The sequence below is a fragment of the Oncorhynchus tshawytscha genome, linkage group LG13 (genome assembly GCF_018296145.1).
Source record: "Oncorhynchus tshawytscha isolate Ot180627B linkage group LG13, Otsh_v2.0, whole genome shotgun sequence".
NCBI classification, from domain to species: Eukaryota; Metazoa; Chordata; class Actinopteri; order Salmoniformes; family Salmonidae; genus Oncorhynchus; species Oncorhynchus tshawytscha.
In genome coordinates, this window is record NC_056441.1 from 88,476,702 (window position 1) to 88,494,259 (window position 17,558).

The 17,558-nt window shown below is 43.1% G+C and overlaps 1 protein-coding gene across 1 annotated transcript in view; it reads right to left on the minus strand.

Moving 5' to 3' along the window:
- The window catches only part of gbe1b (glucan (1,4-alpha-), branching enzyme 1b), a 376,893-nt gene that overhangs the window by 206,800 nt on the left and 152,535 nt on the right, over nt 1–17,558 (minus strand). The window contains exons 9-10 of the mRNA XM_042296507.1: nt 17,177–17,304; nt 12,933–13,031 (exon numbers count right to left, since the gene is read on the minus strand). Coding sequence (XP_042152441.1) covers nt 12,933–13,031; nt 17,177–17,304 — 227 coding nt within the window. The remainder of the gene's footprint in view (nt 1–12,932; nt 13,032–17,176; nt 17,305–17,558) is intronic.

The window sequence follows — 17,558 nt, forward strand, 5'->3', positions numbered from 1 at the left end:
CAGAGATAGAGAGAGAGAGGCAGAGAGAGAGAGAGGCAGAGAGAGAGAGAGAGAGAGAGAGAGAGAGAGACAGAGATAGAGAGAGAGAGAGAAGCAGTGAGAGACTGAGCGAGAAAATTTGCGTGGGCAGAAAGTTCATTAATCTGCAGAAGAGAGCGAGAGAGAGAGAGAGAGAGAGAGAGAGGAGAGAGAGACAGAGATAGAGAGAGAGAAGCAGTGAGAGACTGAGCGAGAGAATTTGCGTGGGCAGAAAGTTCATTAATCTGCAGAGAGAGAGAGAGAGAGAGAGAGAGAGAGAGAGAGAGAGAGAGAGAGAGAGAGAGAGAGAGGGAGAGAGAGAGAGAGAGAGAGAGAGAGAGGGAGATAGAGACAGACAGAGACAGACAGACATAGAGACAGACAGAGACAGACAGACAGACATAGAGAGACAGACAGACAGACAGACAGACAGACAGACAGACAGACAGACAGACAGACAGACAGACAGACAGACAGACAGACAGACAGAGACAGACAGACAGACAGAGACAGACAGAAAGACAGACAGACAGGTATTTTGCAGTATCTGGGGGATGGAGTGTAATACTTACATTTCCTCTTCTCCCTGTAGGAGGTCTACAGTAATTATCTGGCTGAGCTGAAGTCTGTCTGTGAATTAGTGTTCCACAAGAGGGATTCTGACACACAGATCAATTGAGGAACCAATGGGTCAGGGAGGATTTTAAAAACACTCCCTCTAGCTCTGTGACCTCTCCTCCTGAACGGTACTATTATACTGCCCCCCCCCCCACCCATCTCTTTCCCTCCTTCCCCCCTCCTTCTATAGCTCTGTGAACTCTCCTCCTGAACATTACTATTATACTGGTTTCCCTCCCCCATCTCTGTCCCCCTATAGCTCTGTGACCTCTCCTCCTGAACAGTACTATTATACTGGTTTCCCCCCACATCTCCTCCTGTCCCCCCCACATCTGTCCCCCTATAGCTCTGTGACCTCTCCTCCTGAACAGTACTATTATACTGGTCCCCCCCCATCTCTGTGACCCCCCTGAACAGTACTATTATACTGCTCTGTCCCCCTATAGACCTCTCCCCTGAACATTACTATTATATTGGTTCCCCCCCATATCTTTCCCCTCCCTCCCCCTCCTTCTATAGCTCTATGACCACTCCCCCTGAATGGTACTATTATACTGGTCCCCCCCCCATCTCTGTCCACCCCCTATAGCTCTGTGACCACTCCCCCTGAATGGTACTATTACACTGGTCCCCCATCTCTGTCCCCCTATAGCTCTGTGACCTCTCCTCCTGAACATTACTATTATACCGCCCCCCATCTCTGTGCCCCCTATCGCTCTGTGACCTCTCCTCCTGAACAGTACTATTATACTGCCCCCATCTCTGTCCCCCTATAGCTCTGTGACCTCTCCTCCTGAACAGTGCTATTATGTTGGTTCTGCCTAATTAAAGAGGGAAATGTCCTGGTTGTCTCCTGACACATGGCCTGTAGAGGAAGATGTGCGAGCCGCTCATTACCATTGATTAAGTGGCCAGTCAGAACACAGAGGCAAAGTGGAGAGAGAGAGAGAGGAGAGGGGTACGCTGGAGAGGTAGGGAGGAAGGAAAGTGGAAGGTAGGCTGGGAGGAAAGGAGGCTGGGAGGATGCTGAAGGAGGGAGGAAAGGACGTTGGGGAGGCAGCATGGGTAGGCTGGGAGGAAAGGACGTTGGGGAGGCAGCATGGGTAGGCGGGAGGAAAGGACGTTGGGGAGGCAGCATGGGTAGGGGGAGGAAAGGACGTTGGGGAGGCAGCATGGGTAGGGGGAGGAAAGGACGTTGGGGAGGCAGCATGGGTAGAGTGGGAGGAAAGGACGTTGGGGAGGCAGCATGGGTAGGGGGAGGAAAGGACGTTGGGGAGGCAGCATGGGTAGGCGGGAGGAAAGGACGTTGGGGAGGCAGCATGGGTAGGGGGAGGAAAGGACGTTGGGGAGGCAGCATGGGTAGAGTGGGAGGAAAGGACGTTGGGGAGGCAGCATGGGTAGAGGGGAGGAAAGGACGTTGGGGAGGCAGCATGGGTAGGGGGAGGAAAGGACGTTGGGGAGGCAGCATGGGTAGAGTGGGAGGAAAGGACGTTGGGGAGGCAGCATGGGTAGGGGGAGGAAAGGACGTTGGGGAGGCAGCATGGGTAGGGGGAGGAAAGGACGTTGGGGAGGCAGCATGGGTAGGCTGGGAGGAAAGGACGTTGGGGAGGCAGCATGGGTAGGGGGAGGAAAGGACGTTGGGGAGGCAGCATGGGTAGGGGGGGAGGAAAGGACGTTGGGGAGGCAGCATGGGTAGGGGGAGGAAAGGACGTTGGGGAGGCAGCATGGGTAGGGGGAGGAAAGGACGTTGGGGAGGCAGCATGGGTAGGGGGGAGGAAAGGACGTTGGGGAGGCAGCATGGGTAGGCTGGGAGGAAAGGAGGCTGGGAGGATGCTGAAGGAGGGAGGAAACGAGGGAGGTGTTTAGTCCCAGGGTCCTTAGCTTAGTGATGAGCTTCGTGGGCGCTATGGTGTTGAACGCTGGGCTGTAGCCAATGAACAGCATTCTCACATAGGTGTTCCTTTTGTCCAGGTGAGAAAGGCAGTGTGGAGTGAAATAGAGATTGCATCATCTGTGGATCTGTTTGGGCGGTATGCAAATTGGAGTGGTTCTAGGGTATCTGGGATAATGGTGTTGATGTGAGCCATTACCAGCCTTTCAAAGCACTTCATGGCTACGGACGTGAGTGCTATGGGCCTGTAGTCATTTAGGCAGGTTGCCTTTGTGTTCTTGTGCACAGGGACTATGGTGGTCTGCTTGAAACATGTTGGTATTACAGACTCAATCAGGGACATGTTGAAAATGTCAGTGAAGACACCTGCCAGTTTGTCAGCATATGCTCGGGGTACACGTCCTGGTAATCTGTCTGCCCCTACGGCCTTGAGAATGTTGACCTGTTTAAAGGTCTTACTCACATTGGCTGCAGAGAGCGTGATCACACAGTCGTCCGGAACAGCTGTTGCTCTCATGCATGCCTCAGTGTTGCTTGCCTCGAAGCGAGCATAGAAGTGGTTTAGCTCGTCTGGTAGGCTTGTGTCACTGGGCAGCTCGCGGCTGTGCTTCCCTTTGTAGTCTGTAATAGTTTGCAAGCCCTTCCACATCCGACGAGCATCGGAGCCGGTGTAGTATGATTCAATCTTAGCCCTGTATTGACGCTTTGCCTGTTTGATGGTTCGTCGCAGGGCATAGCGGGATTTCTTGTAAGCTTCCGGGTTAGAGTCCCGCACCTTGAAAGCGGTAGCTCTACCCTTTAGCTCAGTGCGAATGTTGCCTGTAATCCATGGCTTCTGGTTGGGGTATGTACGTACAGTCACTGTGGGGACGACGTCCTCAATGCACTTAGTGATAAAGCCAGTGACTGATGTGGTGTACTCCACAATGCCATCGGAAGAATCCCGGAACATGTTCCAGTCTGTTCTATCAACACAGTCCTGTAGTTTAGCATCTGCTTCATCTGACCATTTTTTTTATAGATCGATACGGAAAAGTATAGTTTTAACCGGGAGTGTGTTCTGCACATCCACGACATACATCACTCTGCCTTTCAGGGTGTGTCTTTACCTTTTCTATATGAAGACAGTGTACATCGTGTTAGATGATGGTTAAGTCATTACGCTAAAATGGTAAGAAAACGTATGTGAACCCTTTGGAAATATCTGTACTTCTGCATAAATGCTCTTACATTACAAATGGGAAGTAAAAGCCTTAAGACACGGATCAGTGAGCACCGCAGCAACATACGGACAGGTGAGACAACAACATATGATTGCTGCTCATTTTGTACCAGCTGGACATTCTATTAGTTCTCTGGAGATACATTGGAATAGAAATGGTCAAGATGTCACGCAGGGGAGGGTTCATTGAGAGGAGACTTCTTCAAAGGGATTCTTTATGGATCCACAGGCTGAACACACTGTCTCCTCTTGGCCTTAACGAGGACTTTGACTTGAAACAGTTTTCATAATTTCAATATGTCTAAAAAAATATATATACATTTTAAAATAAGTCCTAATTGAATATTGTATGTATATTACTGTCACATTCCCTGTGTATGATCATATATTTTGATATATTGAATGTTAATATTGTGAAACTATGTTAGAAAAATAAAGAAATTACCTCCTGTTTCAGGAAGTGATGTCACTGAATACTGCTCATATATATATATATATACATACACACATATATACACACATACACACACACACACACACATATATATATATATATACACAGTGCCTTGCGAAAGTATTCGGCCCCCTTGAACTTTGCGACCTTTTGCCACATTTCAGGCTTCAAACAAAGATATAAAACTGTATTTTTTTGTGAAGAATCAACAACAAGTGGGACACAATCATGAAGTGGAACGACATTTATTGGATATTTCAAACTTTTTTAACAAATCAAAAACTGAAAAATTGGGCGTGCAAAATTATTCATTGTGGGATGTCTGTCTGTCTAGACTAGGTAGATCGTGATGTCTGTCTAGACTAGGTAGATAGTGATGTCTGACTAGACTAGGTAGATCGTGATGTCTGTCTAGACTAGGTAGATAGTGATGTCTGACTAGACTAGGTAGATCGTGATGGAGATGTCTGTCTAGACTAGGTAGATCGTGATGTCTGTCTAGACTAGGTAGATCGTGATGGTGATGTCTGTCTAGACTAGGTAGATAGTGATGTCTGTCTAGACTAGGTAGATAGTGATGTCTGTCTGTCTAGACTAGGTAGATAGTGATGTCTGTCTGTCTAGACTAGGTAGATAGTGATGTCTGTCTGTCTAGACTAGGTAGATAGTGATGTCTGACTAGACTAGGTAGATCGTGATGTCTGTCTAGACTAGGTAGATAGTGATGTCTGACTAGACTAGGTAGATCGTGATGGAGATGTCTGTCTAGACTAGGTAGATAGTGATGTCCGTCTGGACTAGGTAGATGGTGATGTCTGTCTAGACTAGGTAGATGGTGATGTCTGTCTAGACTAGGTAGATGGTGGTGTCTGTTTAGACTAGGTAGATAGTAATGTCCCCATAAGAAATAAAAGCTTGAAAACCACATTAGAAAGAACAGTTTGAAAACCCCATTAGAAAGATAAGGTTGAAAACCTCATCTCATTGTTGCCCGAAGTTTGGAAAACAAAAAACTGAAAAATCAACATAATTCATAATGTTTATTATTTTATTTGGGATAGACTAGGTAGATAGTGATGTCTGTCTGTCTAGACTAGGTAGATAGTGATGTCTGTCTGTCTAGACTAGGTAGATAGTGATGTCTGTCTGTCTAGACTAGGTAGATAATGATGTCTGTCTAGACTAGGTAGATAGTGATGTCTGTCTGTCTAGACTAGGTAGATAGTGATGTCTGTCTAGACTAGGTAGATAGTGATGTCTGTCTAGACTAGGTAGATAGTGATGTCTGTCTAGACTAGGTAGATAGTGATGTCTGTCTAGACTAGGTAGATAATGATGTCTGTCTAGACTAGGTAGATAGTGATGTCTGTCTAGACTAGGTAGATAATGATGTCTGTCTAGACTAGGTAGATAGTGATGTCTGTCTGTCTAGACTAGGTAGATAGTGATGTCTGTCTGTCTAGACTAGGTAGATAGTGATGTCTGTCTGTCTAGACTAGGTAGATAATGATGTCTGTCTAGACTAGGTAGATAGTGATGTCTGTCTGTCTAGACTAGGTAGATAGTGATGTCTGTCTGTCTAGACTAGGTAGATAGTGATGTCTGTCTGTCTAGACTAGGTAGATAGTGATGTCTGTCTGTCTAGACTAGGTAGATAGTGATGTCTGTCTGTCTAGACTAGGTAGATAGTGATGTCTGTCTAGACTAGGTAGATAATGATGTCTGTCTAGACTAGGTAGATAGTGATGTCTGTCTAGACTAGGTAGATAGTGATGTCTGTCTGTCTAGACTAGGTAGATAATGATGTCTGTCTAGACTAGGTAGATAGTGATGTCTGTCTAGACTAGGTAGATAGTGATGTCTGTCTGTCTAGACTAGGTAGATAGTGATGTCAGTCTGTCTAGACTAGGTAGATAGTGATGTCTGTCTGTCTAGACTAGGTAGATAGTGATGTCTGTCTGTCTAGACTAGGTAGATAGTGATGTCTGTCTGTCTAGACTAGGTAGATAGTGATGTCTGTCTGTCTAGACTAGGTAGATAATGATGTCTGTCTAGACTAGGTAGATAGTGATGTCTGTCTAGACTAGGTAGATAGTGATGTCTGTCTAGACTAGGTAGATAGTGATGTCTGTCTAGACTAGGTAGATCGTGATGGTGATGTCTGTCTAGACTAGGTAGATAGTGATGTCTGTCTAGACTAGGTAGATAGTGATGTCTGTCTGTCTAGACTAGGTAGATAGTGATGTCTGTCTGTCTAGACTAGGTAGATAGTGATGTCTGTCTGTCTAGACTAGGTAGATAGTGATGTCTGTCTGTCTAGACTAGGTAGATAGTGATGTCTGTCTGTCTAGACTAGGTAGATAGTGATGTCTGTCTGTCTAGACTAGGTAGATAGTGATGTCTGTCTGTCTAGACTAGGTAGATAGTGATGTCTGTCTAGACTAGGTAGATAGTGATGTCTGTCTGTCTAGACAAGGTAGATAGTGATGTCTGTCTGTCTAGACAAGGTAGATAGTGATGTCTGTCTGTCTAGACTAGGTAGATAGTGATGTCTGTCTGTCTAGACTAGGTAGATAGTGATGTCTGTCTGTCTAGACTAGGTAGATAGTGGTGTCTGTCTAGACTAGGTAGATAATGATGTGTCTAGACTAGGTAGATTGTGATGGTGATGTCTGTCTAGACTAGGTAGATAGTGATGTCTGTCTAGACTAGGTAGATCGTGATGGTGATGTCTGTCTAGACTAGGTAGATAGTGATGTCTGTCTAGACTAGGTAGATGGTGATGTCTGTCTAGACTAGGTAGATGGTGATGGTGATGTCTGTCTAGACTAGTTAGATCGTGATAGTGATGTCTGTCTAGACTAGAGTGATGTCTGTCTGTCTAGACTAGGTAGATAGTAATGTCCCCATAAGAAATAAAAGTTTGAAAACCCCATTAGAAAGATAAGGTTGAAAACCTCATCTCATTGTTGCCCAAAGTTTAGAAAACTGAAAAATCAACATAATTCATAATGTTTATTATTTTATTTGGGATTCATAGATAATAGGTTCATTATAGTTTTAGTTTTTCAAACGTGGGGGAAGAGAAAGAGAGAGAATGAGATATCAAATGTGTATGTTAACTACTCCACTTGTTTTCTGAACTTCTAGAACCATCTAGAACCAGAAATCATGCTTCTAGAACCAGAAATCATGCTTCTAGAACCAGATACCATGCAGAATTAATTGAATCCTGGTCCTTCAGTGTTTTTCCCAGTATTGTGCTATACTGGAGGCCTAGTAGTGCACTATATAGTCTGTCAGGAAGAGGACAAGGTGTTTTTAAAGTTATATAGGCAGAAACATAATGTGTCTCAGTTAAATTGGCCTCCACTTTATTAAAAAAGCATGACAAAAGGTAGTGTAGATCCTGAATAAGGACTCCGTAGCACGAGACAACCTTTATGTAAGGTCCTGTAAGACTCATGTTCTCCCCCGCTGATCTGAGGGAACCTGTGCCTTTCACCTGAGGGAACCTGTGCCTTTCACCTGAGGGAACCTGTGCCTTTCACCTGAGGGAACCTGTACCTTTCACCTGAGGGAACCTGTACCTTTATTCTGAGGGAACCTGTACCTTTATTCTGAGGGAACCTGTACCTTTATTCTGAGGGAACCTGTACCTTTATTCTGAGGGAACCTGTACCTTTATTCTGAGGGAACCTGTACCTTTATTCTGAGGGAACCTGTACCTTTCACCTGAGGGAACCTGTACCTTTCACCTGAGGGAACCTGTACCTTTCATTTACAGTCACACTGCTTTGACAGTTTTCATAATTACACAGAAAAAAAATTGAATCAAATCGTATTTGTCACATACACACGGTAAGCAGATTTTTTTTGAGTGTAGCGAAATGCTTGTTGTGCATTCCTAATTGCAACCTTTTTCCTACATAGTACACTACTGTTTACCAGGGCTCTATGGGCTCTGGTCAAAAAGTAGTGCACTTTATATAGGGAAGAGTGTGTCGTTTGGAACACAAAAGACTTTAAAAAAAATCTCTCCCTCCCTCTGACCCTCCATCTCTACCCTACTGGAGTGCAATTATGCGCAATAGTAGAAAATAAAGCGCCCTGACTGAGACGTACAAAGACCTTCATTAATGTAACATTCATAGCTCGCAGCACACACAGTAAAGTATCTCTGCTCTCATCTCAATAATAACCACCTTCACTTATCACACACCGAGAGCAAAGCCCCATACACTTTCTATATCCTACTTGATTCATTCATTAACTTTCACAGCATGAAAGCTGTACATAAGCAGAATTACAATGGTTTAGTGACTCACAAATGTCTCAGTTCATTTTGGAAATTAGTATGAATTAATAAAAATTTAAAAATAATTTCCTCACCTTCTACTTCCTTTAATCCTTTGATCCTTCATCCTTGGACACCTCATGGCCAAACTTTTTATTTTAATTTACAAATGCTCAGCTCTCGCTCTGAAAACTTTTTCTGAACAAAAATATAAAACGCAACATTTAAAGTGTTGGTCCCATTTTTCATGAGCTGGAATAAAAGATCCCAGAAATGTTTCATATGCACAAAAAGATTGACAGGTGTGGCATATCAAGAAGCTGATTAAACAGAATGATCGTTACACAGGTGAACCTTGTGCTGGGGGACAATAAAAGGCCACTCTAAATGCCACAGATGTCTCAAGTTGAGGGAGTGTGCAATTTGCACGCTGACTGCAGGAATGTCCAACAGAGCTGTAGACAGAACATTAAATGTTAATGTCCCTACCATTAGCTCCCCACAATTCATTTTAGAGAATTTGGCAGTACTTCCAACCAGCCACACAACCGCAGACCACGTGTAACCACGCCAGCCCTGGACGCTTCAACACCTGCGGGATCGTCTGAGGGGGGCTGAGATAGATTTCTATTTCAGTCTGTAATATCCCCTTTGTGGGGAAAACTATTTCTGATTGGGTGGGCTTGACTCCCCAGTGGGTGGACCTGGCTCCCAAGTGGGTGGGCCTATGTCCACCTATGGCTACGCCCCTGCACAGTCATGTGAAATCTAGATAATGAATTAATTTATTTCAATTGACTGGTTTCCTTCTATGAACATTTTGAAATTGTTGCATGTTGTGTTTATATTTTGGTTCAGTATACAACTCACCTCACCTTATACTGACCGTTGAAACATCTACAGTGGATTTGCCAAATTGATTTCTCAACATGTTTATTTCTTCAGCAGCTGTTGACTTGTTTGTGATATATATATATATATATTTTATTTAAGATACAGAGTACGTTGACTTGTTTGTGATATATATATATATTTTATTTAAGATACAGAGTGATATATATATATATATTTTATTTAAGATACAGAGTACGTTGACTTGTTTGTTTGAAAACGGAGTGATATATATATATATATATTTTATTTAAGATACAGAGTACGTTGACTTGTTTGTTTGAAAACGGAGTGATATATATATATATATATATTTAATTTAAGATACAGAGTACGTTGACTTGTTTGTTTGAAAACAGAGTGATATATATATATATATATATATTTAATTTAAGATACAGAGTACGTTGACTTGTTTGTTTGAAAACAGAGTGATATATATATATATATTTTATTTAAGATACAGAGTACGTTGACTTGTTTGTTTGAAAACGGAGTGATATATATATATATATATATATTATTTAATTTAAGATACAGAGTACGTTGACTTGTTTGTTTGAAAACAGAGTGATATATATATATATTTTTTTATTTATTTAAGATACAGAGTACGTTGACTTGTTTGTTTGAAAACAGAGTGATATATATATATATATATATATATATATATATATTTATATTTATTTTATTTAAGATACAGAGTACGTTGACTTGTTTGTTTGAAAACGGAGTGATATATATATATATATATACAGTGCCTTGCGAAAGTATTCGTCCCCCTTGAACTTTGCGACCTTTTGCCACATTTCATGTCGTTCCACTTCATGATTGTGTCCCACTTGTTGTTGATTCTTCACAAAAAAATACAGTTTTATATCTTTATGTTTGAAGCCTGAAATGTGGCAAAAGGTCGCAAAGTTCAAGGGGGACGAATACTTTCGCAAGGCACTGTATATATATATTTGATTTAAGATACAGAGTACGTTGACTTGTTTGTTTGAAAACGGAGTGATATATATATATATATATATAGTGCCTTGCGAAAGTATTCGTCCCCCTTGAACTTTGCGACCTTTTGCCACATTTCATGTCGTTCCACTTCATGATTGTGTCCCACTTGTTGTTGATTCTTCACAAAAAAATACAGTTTTATATCTTTATGTTTGAAGCCTGAAATGTGGCAAAAGGTCGCAAAGTTCAAGGGGGACGAATACTTTCGCAAGGCACTGTATATATATATTTGATTTAAGATACAGAGTACGTTGACTTGTTTGTTTGAAAACGGAGTGATATATATATATATATATATTATATTATATATATTTGTTTTAAATTTAAGATACAGAGTACGTTGACTTCATTTATAATTGGCAGCTAAAGCATCGATCATCATGTCAACAGAATTCAAATAATACCATAATACCAAGCTCATCATCATGAAGGTCATCACCGTCCATCACCGTGAAGCTCATCACTGTCCATCACCATGAAGCTCATCACCGTCCAGCACCGTCCATCACCGTGAAGCTCATCACCATCCATCACCGTGAAGCTCATCACTGTCCATCACCATCCATCACCGTGAAGTCCATCACCGTGAAGCTCATCACCGTCCATCACCGTGAAGCTCATCACTGTCCATCACCGTGAAGCTCATCACCTTCCATCACCGTGACACTCATCACCGTCCATCACCGTGACGCTCATCACCGTCCATCACCGTGACGCTCATCACCGTCCATCACCGTCCATCACCGTGACGCTCATCACCGTCCATCACCGTGACGCTCATCACCGTCCATCACCGTCCATCACCGTCATCACCGTCCATCACCGTCCATCACGTGACGCTCATCACCGTCCATCACCGTGACGCTCATCACCGTCCATCACCGTCCATCACGTGACGCTCATCACCGTCCATCACAGTGAAACTCATCAGAACTTATTTTACACCACTCCAGCTGTTGCTTGGCATTGCACATGGTGTTCTTAGGCTTGGCTGCCATGGAAACCCATTTTGTGAAACTCACGAAGAGCAATTCTTGTGGTGACGTTGAGGCAATTTTGAACTCGCTAGTGAGGGTTGCAACTGAGAACAGATGATTTTTAACACTCTTCAGCACTCGGCGGTCCCGTTCTGTGAGCTTGTGTGGCCTACCACTTTGCGGCCGAGCCGTTGTTGCTCCTAGACGTTTCCACTTCACAGGAACAGCACTTACAGTTGACCGGAGGGCATCTCTAGCAGGGCAGACATTTGACTAACTGACTTGTTGGAAAGGTGGCATCCTATGACGGTGCCACGTTGAAAGTCACTGAGCTCTTCAAGTAAGGCCATTCTACTGCCAATGTTCGTCTATGGAGATTGCATGGCAGTGTGCTCGATTTTTATTCACCTGTCACAGGTGAACTGGTGTGACTGAAATAGCAGAATCCACTCATTTGAAGAGGTGTCCACATACTTTTGTAAATATAGTGTATCTGCCTATAAACTCTTAGCTTTTCCCACGTCATATAGTAGTAGTATCATATCATCACGTGACTCCAAGTTTATATCTTCCATATGATGGCAATTGCATCAATATTTGTGCATAAAAGGTGTTTCTATTGCCACTTCTTGCAAATTATTAATTTCATCGACACAAAAAAGATCTGTCTAACTAACAAATTGTTTTTTCTACATTCATGAAATTATTACAGGTATTTCCTGTTTCCATCAAAGCTGTCGACTAATATCTGTGTCTGATTGAAAATGCATTAATGTGCCAGACCACATCTACATGAATGTCTATCGGTCATGTTGTTTAAACATACCTGTCTGGAAAGTATTGCGTTGAGAGACCTTCATCCATAGATTCCATAGGTCAAGGTTCATCGAGATCGGCCCAATGGTTCCGGGGGGTGTAATTGAAGTGTTTTTCACAAAAATCCCAAAATGGTGGAAAATCCAAAATGGCGGACCTTATGGGTCCTTGAGGCAAACGTGTTCCTTGTGAGAAGGGACCTCCTCTGTTTTACCATCTCACGGGAATTTGCACGTTAATGTTCCTCAGCGGGAACAACCGGTATAATAACAATAATGATGAACCAGAAGAAACATAGTATGGTTTACACTGCTTGAACCCATAATTAGTTCATTACAAACCAGGAAAGGTAGCAGATGTAACAGAGGGTGAAACAATGCTCGAGTGATTAGTTACGAGTTCACAAGGTATAATACCTAGGTTATAACACAGTGTGGTCAAGGTGGCTTACATGACTGATTACTGCGGGACTAAAGTACCGCCACTTATCAGTCGATTTAGAGTTTGGGGCGATCTGACTGCTTGGTCGGATGCATTTCTTTCCCGAGAATCACACCGCTATCAACTGCAGGCGAAAAACTCTGGAGTTGTCCGAGCTGGACTATTGTTTAAACGGGGTTTTTAAGACAGTTTTGTGGTTGGAAGGAGACTAGGTTTCAAACCCAGGTCACGTATGACAATAAGAAGGTGTGTTACATACATTATCATGTGATGGGGAGTAGAGAGATTCTCACCTGGATCCATTTATCTGGAATGGCCATGGCAAGACGGTAGTCGAAGCCCAACCCTCCCTCTGCCACGGACCGGCACACAGCTGGCATCCCTGATACGTCCTATAGGAGACACAACGAGAAACAGGTAGGTAGGTGTGTATGTATGTGTGTGTGTGTGTGTGTGTGTGTGTATGTATGTGTGTGTGTGTATGTATGTGTGTGTGTGTGTGTGTGTGTGTGTGTATGTGTGTATGTGTGCGTGTGTGTATGTATGTGTGTGTGTGTATGTCCTGAACGGGTCTGGTTTTGGAGCCGTACCCGCCCCGCGTCGGCCACGTCAATTCCGTGCCGATACCCGATATCAGGACAGATTTTTCTCCTCAACCCAACCCACCCGCATAGAATTGTTCCATGAGCCGAATCGCGACCTACCAAATAACATCAATTGTTTGTTTATGACTTCAGAGCAGTAGTCTTTAAAAGGGACACTTCAACATTTTAGGAAATTAGACCCTTTTATTTACATCCCCAGAGTCAGATCAACTCGTTATGTCTCTGTGTCCAGTATGAAGGAAATGAGCCAATGTTAACTAGCCTTAGAGGAATGACTAAGTCTATGGTTGTCGAGTGCTATTCCCTATTCCCTATTCCCTATTCCCTATTCCCTATTCTCTACATGAACTAACTTGTCTTCGTGTCTATTCAACGCTAAAATGAAACCATGAATTAAGAACGATACGCCAATCTGGTTATTTTCACAACGCAATGCGGCACATTTACAACTCAAATCACTTTGAAAAAGAGTCTTTTAAATAGCCTTATTCTGACCTAATGAGAGCCTATAACAAAACAATTACATTCAATGCGGTTCAGATAATCAAATGGTTTAATTGAAATGCCCAGAATAGAATGGGCTATGGGTTGCAAAACAAATAGGCTACATCTATAGGCCATTGGGATACTCAACATTCTTACCATTCGAAAGCCTATATAATTTATGTAATAATTAAGTTAATTATCGTAAAACAAATACCTGATTGCACTTTTGAAGGATGTGTATTGTGGACAAGGAGGTTGTTGTCCTCCTAGTCTACAATGAATCCAAAAATCCTTCCAAACCGAGTGTTTCCCTTACTCAGCGCCTGTTTCCATCTTAACCTCTGTGATGATTTCTCCGGTTACTTTTATCCATTTTTCACGTGAGCTAGGAGTCAGGGAAAATAAACTTGGCAACGGCAGGGTAGCCTAGTGGTTAGAGTGTAGAGGCGGCAGGGTAGCCTAGTGGTTAGAGTGTAGAGGTGGCAGGGTAGCCTAGTGGTTAGAGTGTAGTAGCCTAGTGGTTAGAGTGTAGAGGCGGCAGGGTAGCCTAGTGGTTAGAGTGTAGAGGCGGCAGGGTAGCCTAGTGGTTGGAGCGTTGGACTAGTAGCCGGAAGGTTGCAAGTTCAAATCCCTGAGCTGACAAGGTACAAATCTGTCGTTCTGCCCCTGAACAGGCAGTTAACCCACTGTTCCTAGGCCGTCATTGAAAATAAGAATTTGTTCATAACTGACTTGCCTGGTTAAATAAAGATAAAATAAACAATTGTACACGTGACGGAAGGGAACATAGATTCTGCACGTGCACGGACAAATAAGGCACGTTTCAGCACCACACAAACAGACTACTAATGGACAGTTCCCTGCTCCACTCTCTCGTTGCGTGGCTGGTAGCCTAGGCTATGTCTGCCTCACCACTCACTTAGCCAGTATGGAATTTGAAACACAATTCCTGGGGTAAAATGTTTACGACCAGCAATAACATCATTCTGAGACGACCCGCGGGTTGAAAGATTGTTTTCATTCCACCCGCCAGCTGATTCTTTTGTTGCGCAGGTATCTGACCCGATGCAGGACTCTAGCGTGTGTCCACATTGGGAAACATTGATGAGCACATTGTCCAGTTTTTGAATCCGCACAAGCTGCACTATGACACAGATTACATCACTACTGATACTACTCCAAGACATACTGATACTACTCCAACACATACCGAGACTACTCCAACACATACCGAGACTACTCCAAGACATACCGAGACTACTCCAAGACATACCGAGACTACTCCAAGACATACCGAGACTACTCCAAGACATACCGAGACTACTCCAAGACATACCGAGACTACTCCAAGACATACCGAGACTACTCCAAGACATACCGAGACTACTCCAAGACATACCGAGACTACTCCAAGACATACCGAGACTACTCCAAGACATACTGAGACTACCCCATGAGGAACACATACTGATACTACTCCAACCCATACTGCTACTACTCCAACACATACTGCTACTACTCCAACACATACTGCTACTACTCCAAGACATACTGCTACTACTCCAACACATACTGCTACTACTCCAACACATACTGCTACTACTCCAACACATACTGCTACTACTCCAACACATACAGATACTACTCCAACACATACAGATACTACTCCAACACATACTGATACTACTCCAACAGCAAGACATACTGAGACTACTCCAACACATACTGATACTATTCCAACAGCAACACATACTGAGACTACTCCAACACATATTGAGACTACTCCAACACATATTGATACTACTCCAACACATACTGAGAATACTCCAACAGCAACACATATTGAGACTACTCCAACACATACTGATACTACTCCAACAGCAACACATGTTGAGACTACTCCAACACATACTGAGACTACTCCAACAGCAACACATACTGAGACTACTCCAACACATACTGATACTACTCCAACACATACTGAGACTACTCCAACAGCAACACATGTTGAGACTACTCCAACACATACTGATACTACTCCAACAGCAACACATATTGAGACTACTCAAACACATACTGAGACTACTCCAACACATACTGAGACTACTCCAACAGCAACACATGTTGAGACTACTCCAACACATACTGATACTACTCCAACAGCAACACATATTGAGACTACTCCAACACATACTGAGACTACTCCAACACATACTGAGAAAACTCAATGAGCAACACACACTCTCCAAATACTACCTCTGCACCATCGAGAGCTTCCTGACCGGTTGCAACACGGCCTGGTACGGGAATTGATCCGTCTACGACCGAAAGGCCCACCAACGGGCGGTGAAGACATCTACTCGAAACGGTGCCTGAGGAAGGCCCGCAGCATCATCAAGGACCAGCCACGAGCTGTTTTCTCCTCTCCCTTATCATGATGGCTGATACCAACAGGCTCAGAGACAGTTTCTATGATCTGGACTGAGCACCTGATATGGACTGAGCACCTGATCTGATTCTCCACACCTTAGAACACACACACGCACCAACACTCATGCTACACACACACACACCTGCTGCTACCAGACTCTTATTACAATATTATTTATTTATATATATATATAATTATAATATATAATTATAATTATAATGCTCAATTAAAAACACTTGCCACTCACTTCCCCCCTTTCCCTGATACAGGTGTAAATATTGGGACTATAAACTGTGCCTTCCTGTACTATACTAATGATAACATGTTTATTATATTGTACCGAGCATTTTACTTTATATATTCGTTTTAAATTCAACTGGTTTTACTAGTTGTAATTGTTATTGCGGAGAAGGAACCTGCCAACACGTTGTTGGAAGATTTATACTACGCTGTACATACGACTAATAAAACTCCCAAAACACTGACACTGTTCCAGGAACAACACGGAGAGGATCCTAGAAAAATCCAGTTTAATTGAATGAATTAGAGCCAAAAACAAAGCAGCGGCTTCCGTTTACTGACGACATTATTCCTTAATTACAGAGATGATCAAAGATGTGAGACAATAATAAGTGCTTTAATTAATCATGACCAGGGAGGGGGGGGGGGTGTCATCCACGACTCATTTAATGTATTGTGTTTGTGTGTGTTTTGGATGTAGAGTCAGGACTCCTCCAGTGTGTGTTTTGGATGTAGAGTCAGGACTCCTCCAGTGTGTGTTTTGGATGTAGAGTCAGGACTCCTCCAGTGTGTGTTTTACTGTTTTAGTAGAGTCCTACAGAGTCAGTGTTGTTCACTGTGGGGTGGTCTGAAGCTATAGCCTGGACCCGGATCTAGATGTGATTTAATACTACTAATTCCTCTCACCATTGTTGCCATGACATTCAGGACAGCATACCGATTTTACATATCAACAATTTTGGTACATATTGAAGTGCCTAAGGACCAGTGTTACCTCTGCGATGGTGATGCAGTCAGGATACAGGGTGTGCAGGACATGATTAGCTGTCATCAGATAGACCAAGGAATCTTCATCCACCTGAAGACCAAAGTACTCAGAGTAGTCTCCTGAAAACATACTGCCTGAGGACAGAGAAAGAGCAAGGCTATCACCTAGGAAGCTAGGGGGTAGGAGTTTGGGGGTAAGGGTTAGGGAGCTAGGGTGTAGGAGGAAGGAAGCTAAGAGCTAGGGTGTAGGGGTTAAGAGGTACAGTAAGAGCTCGTACGTAGAGTAGTCTCCTGAAAATATACTACCTGAGGACAGAGGTACAACACCCACACTGAATACATAACCAATTTATAACCATAACCCGCACTGAATACATAATCATAACCCA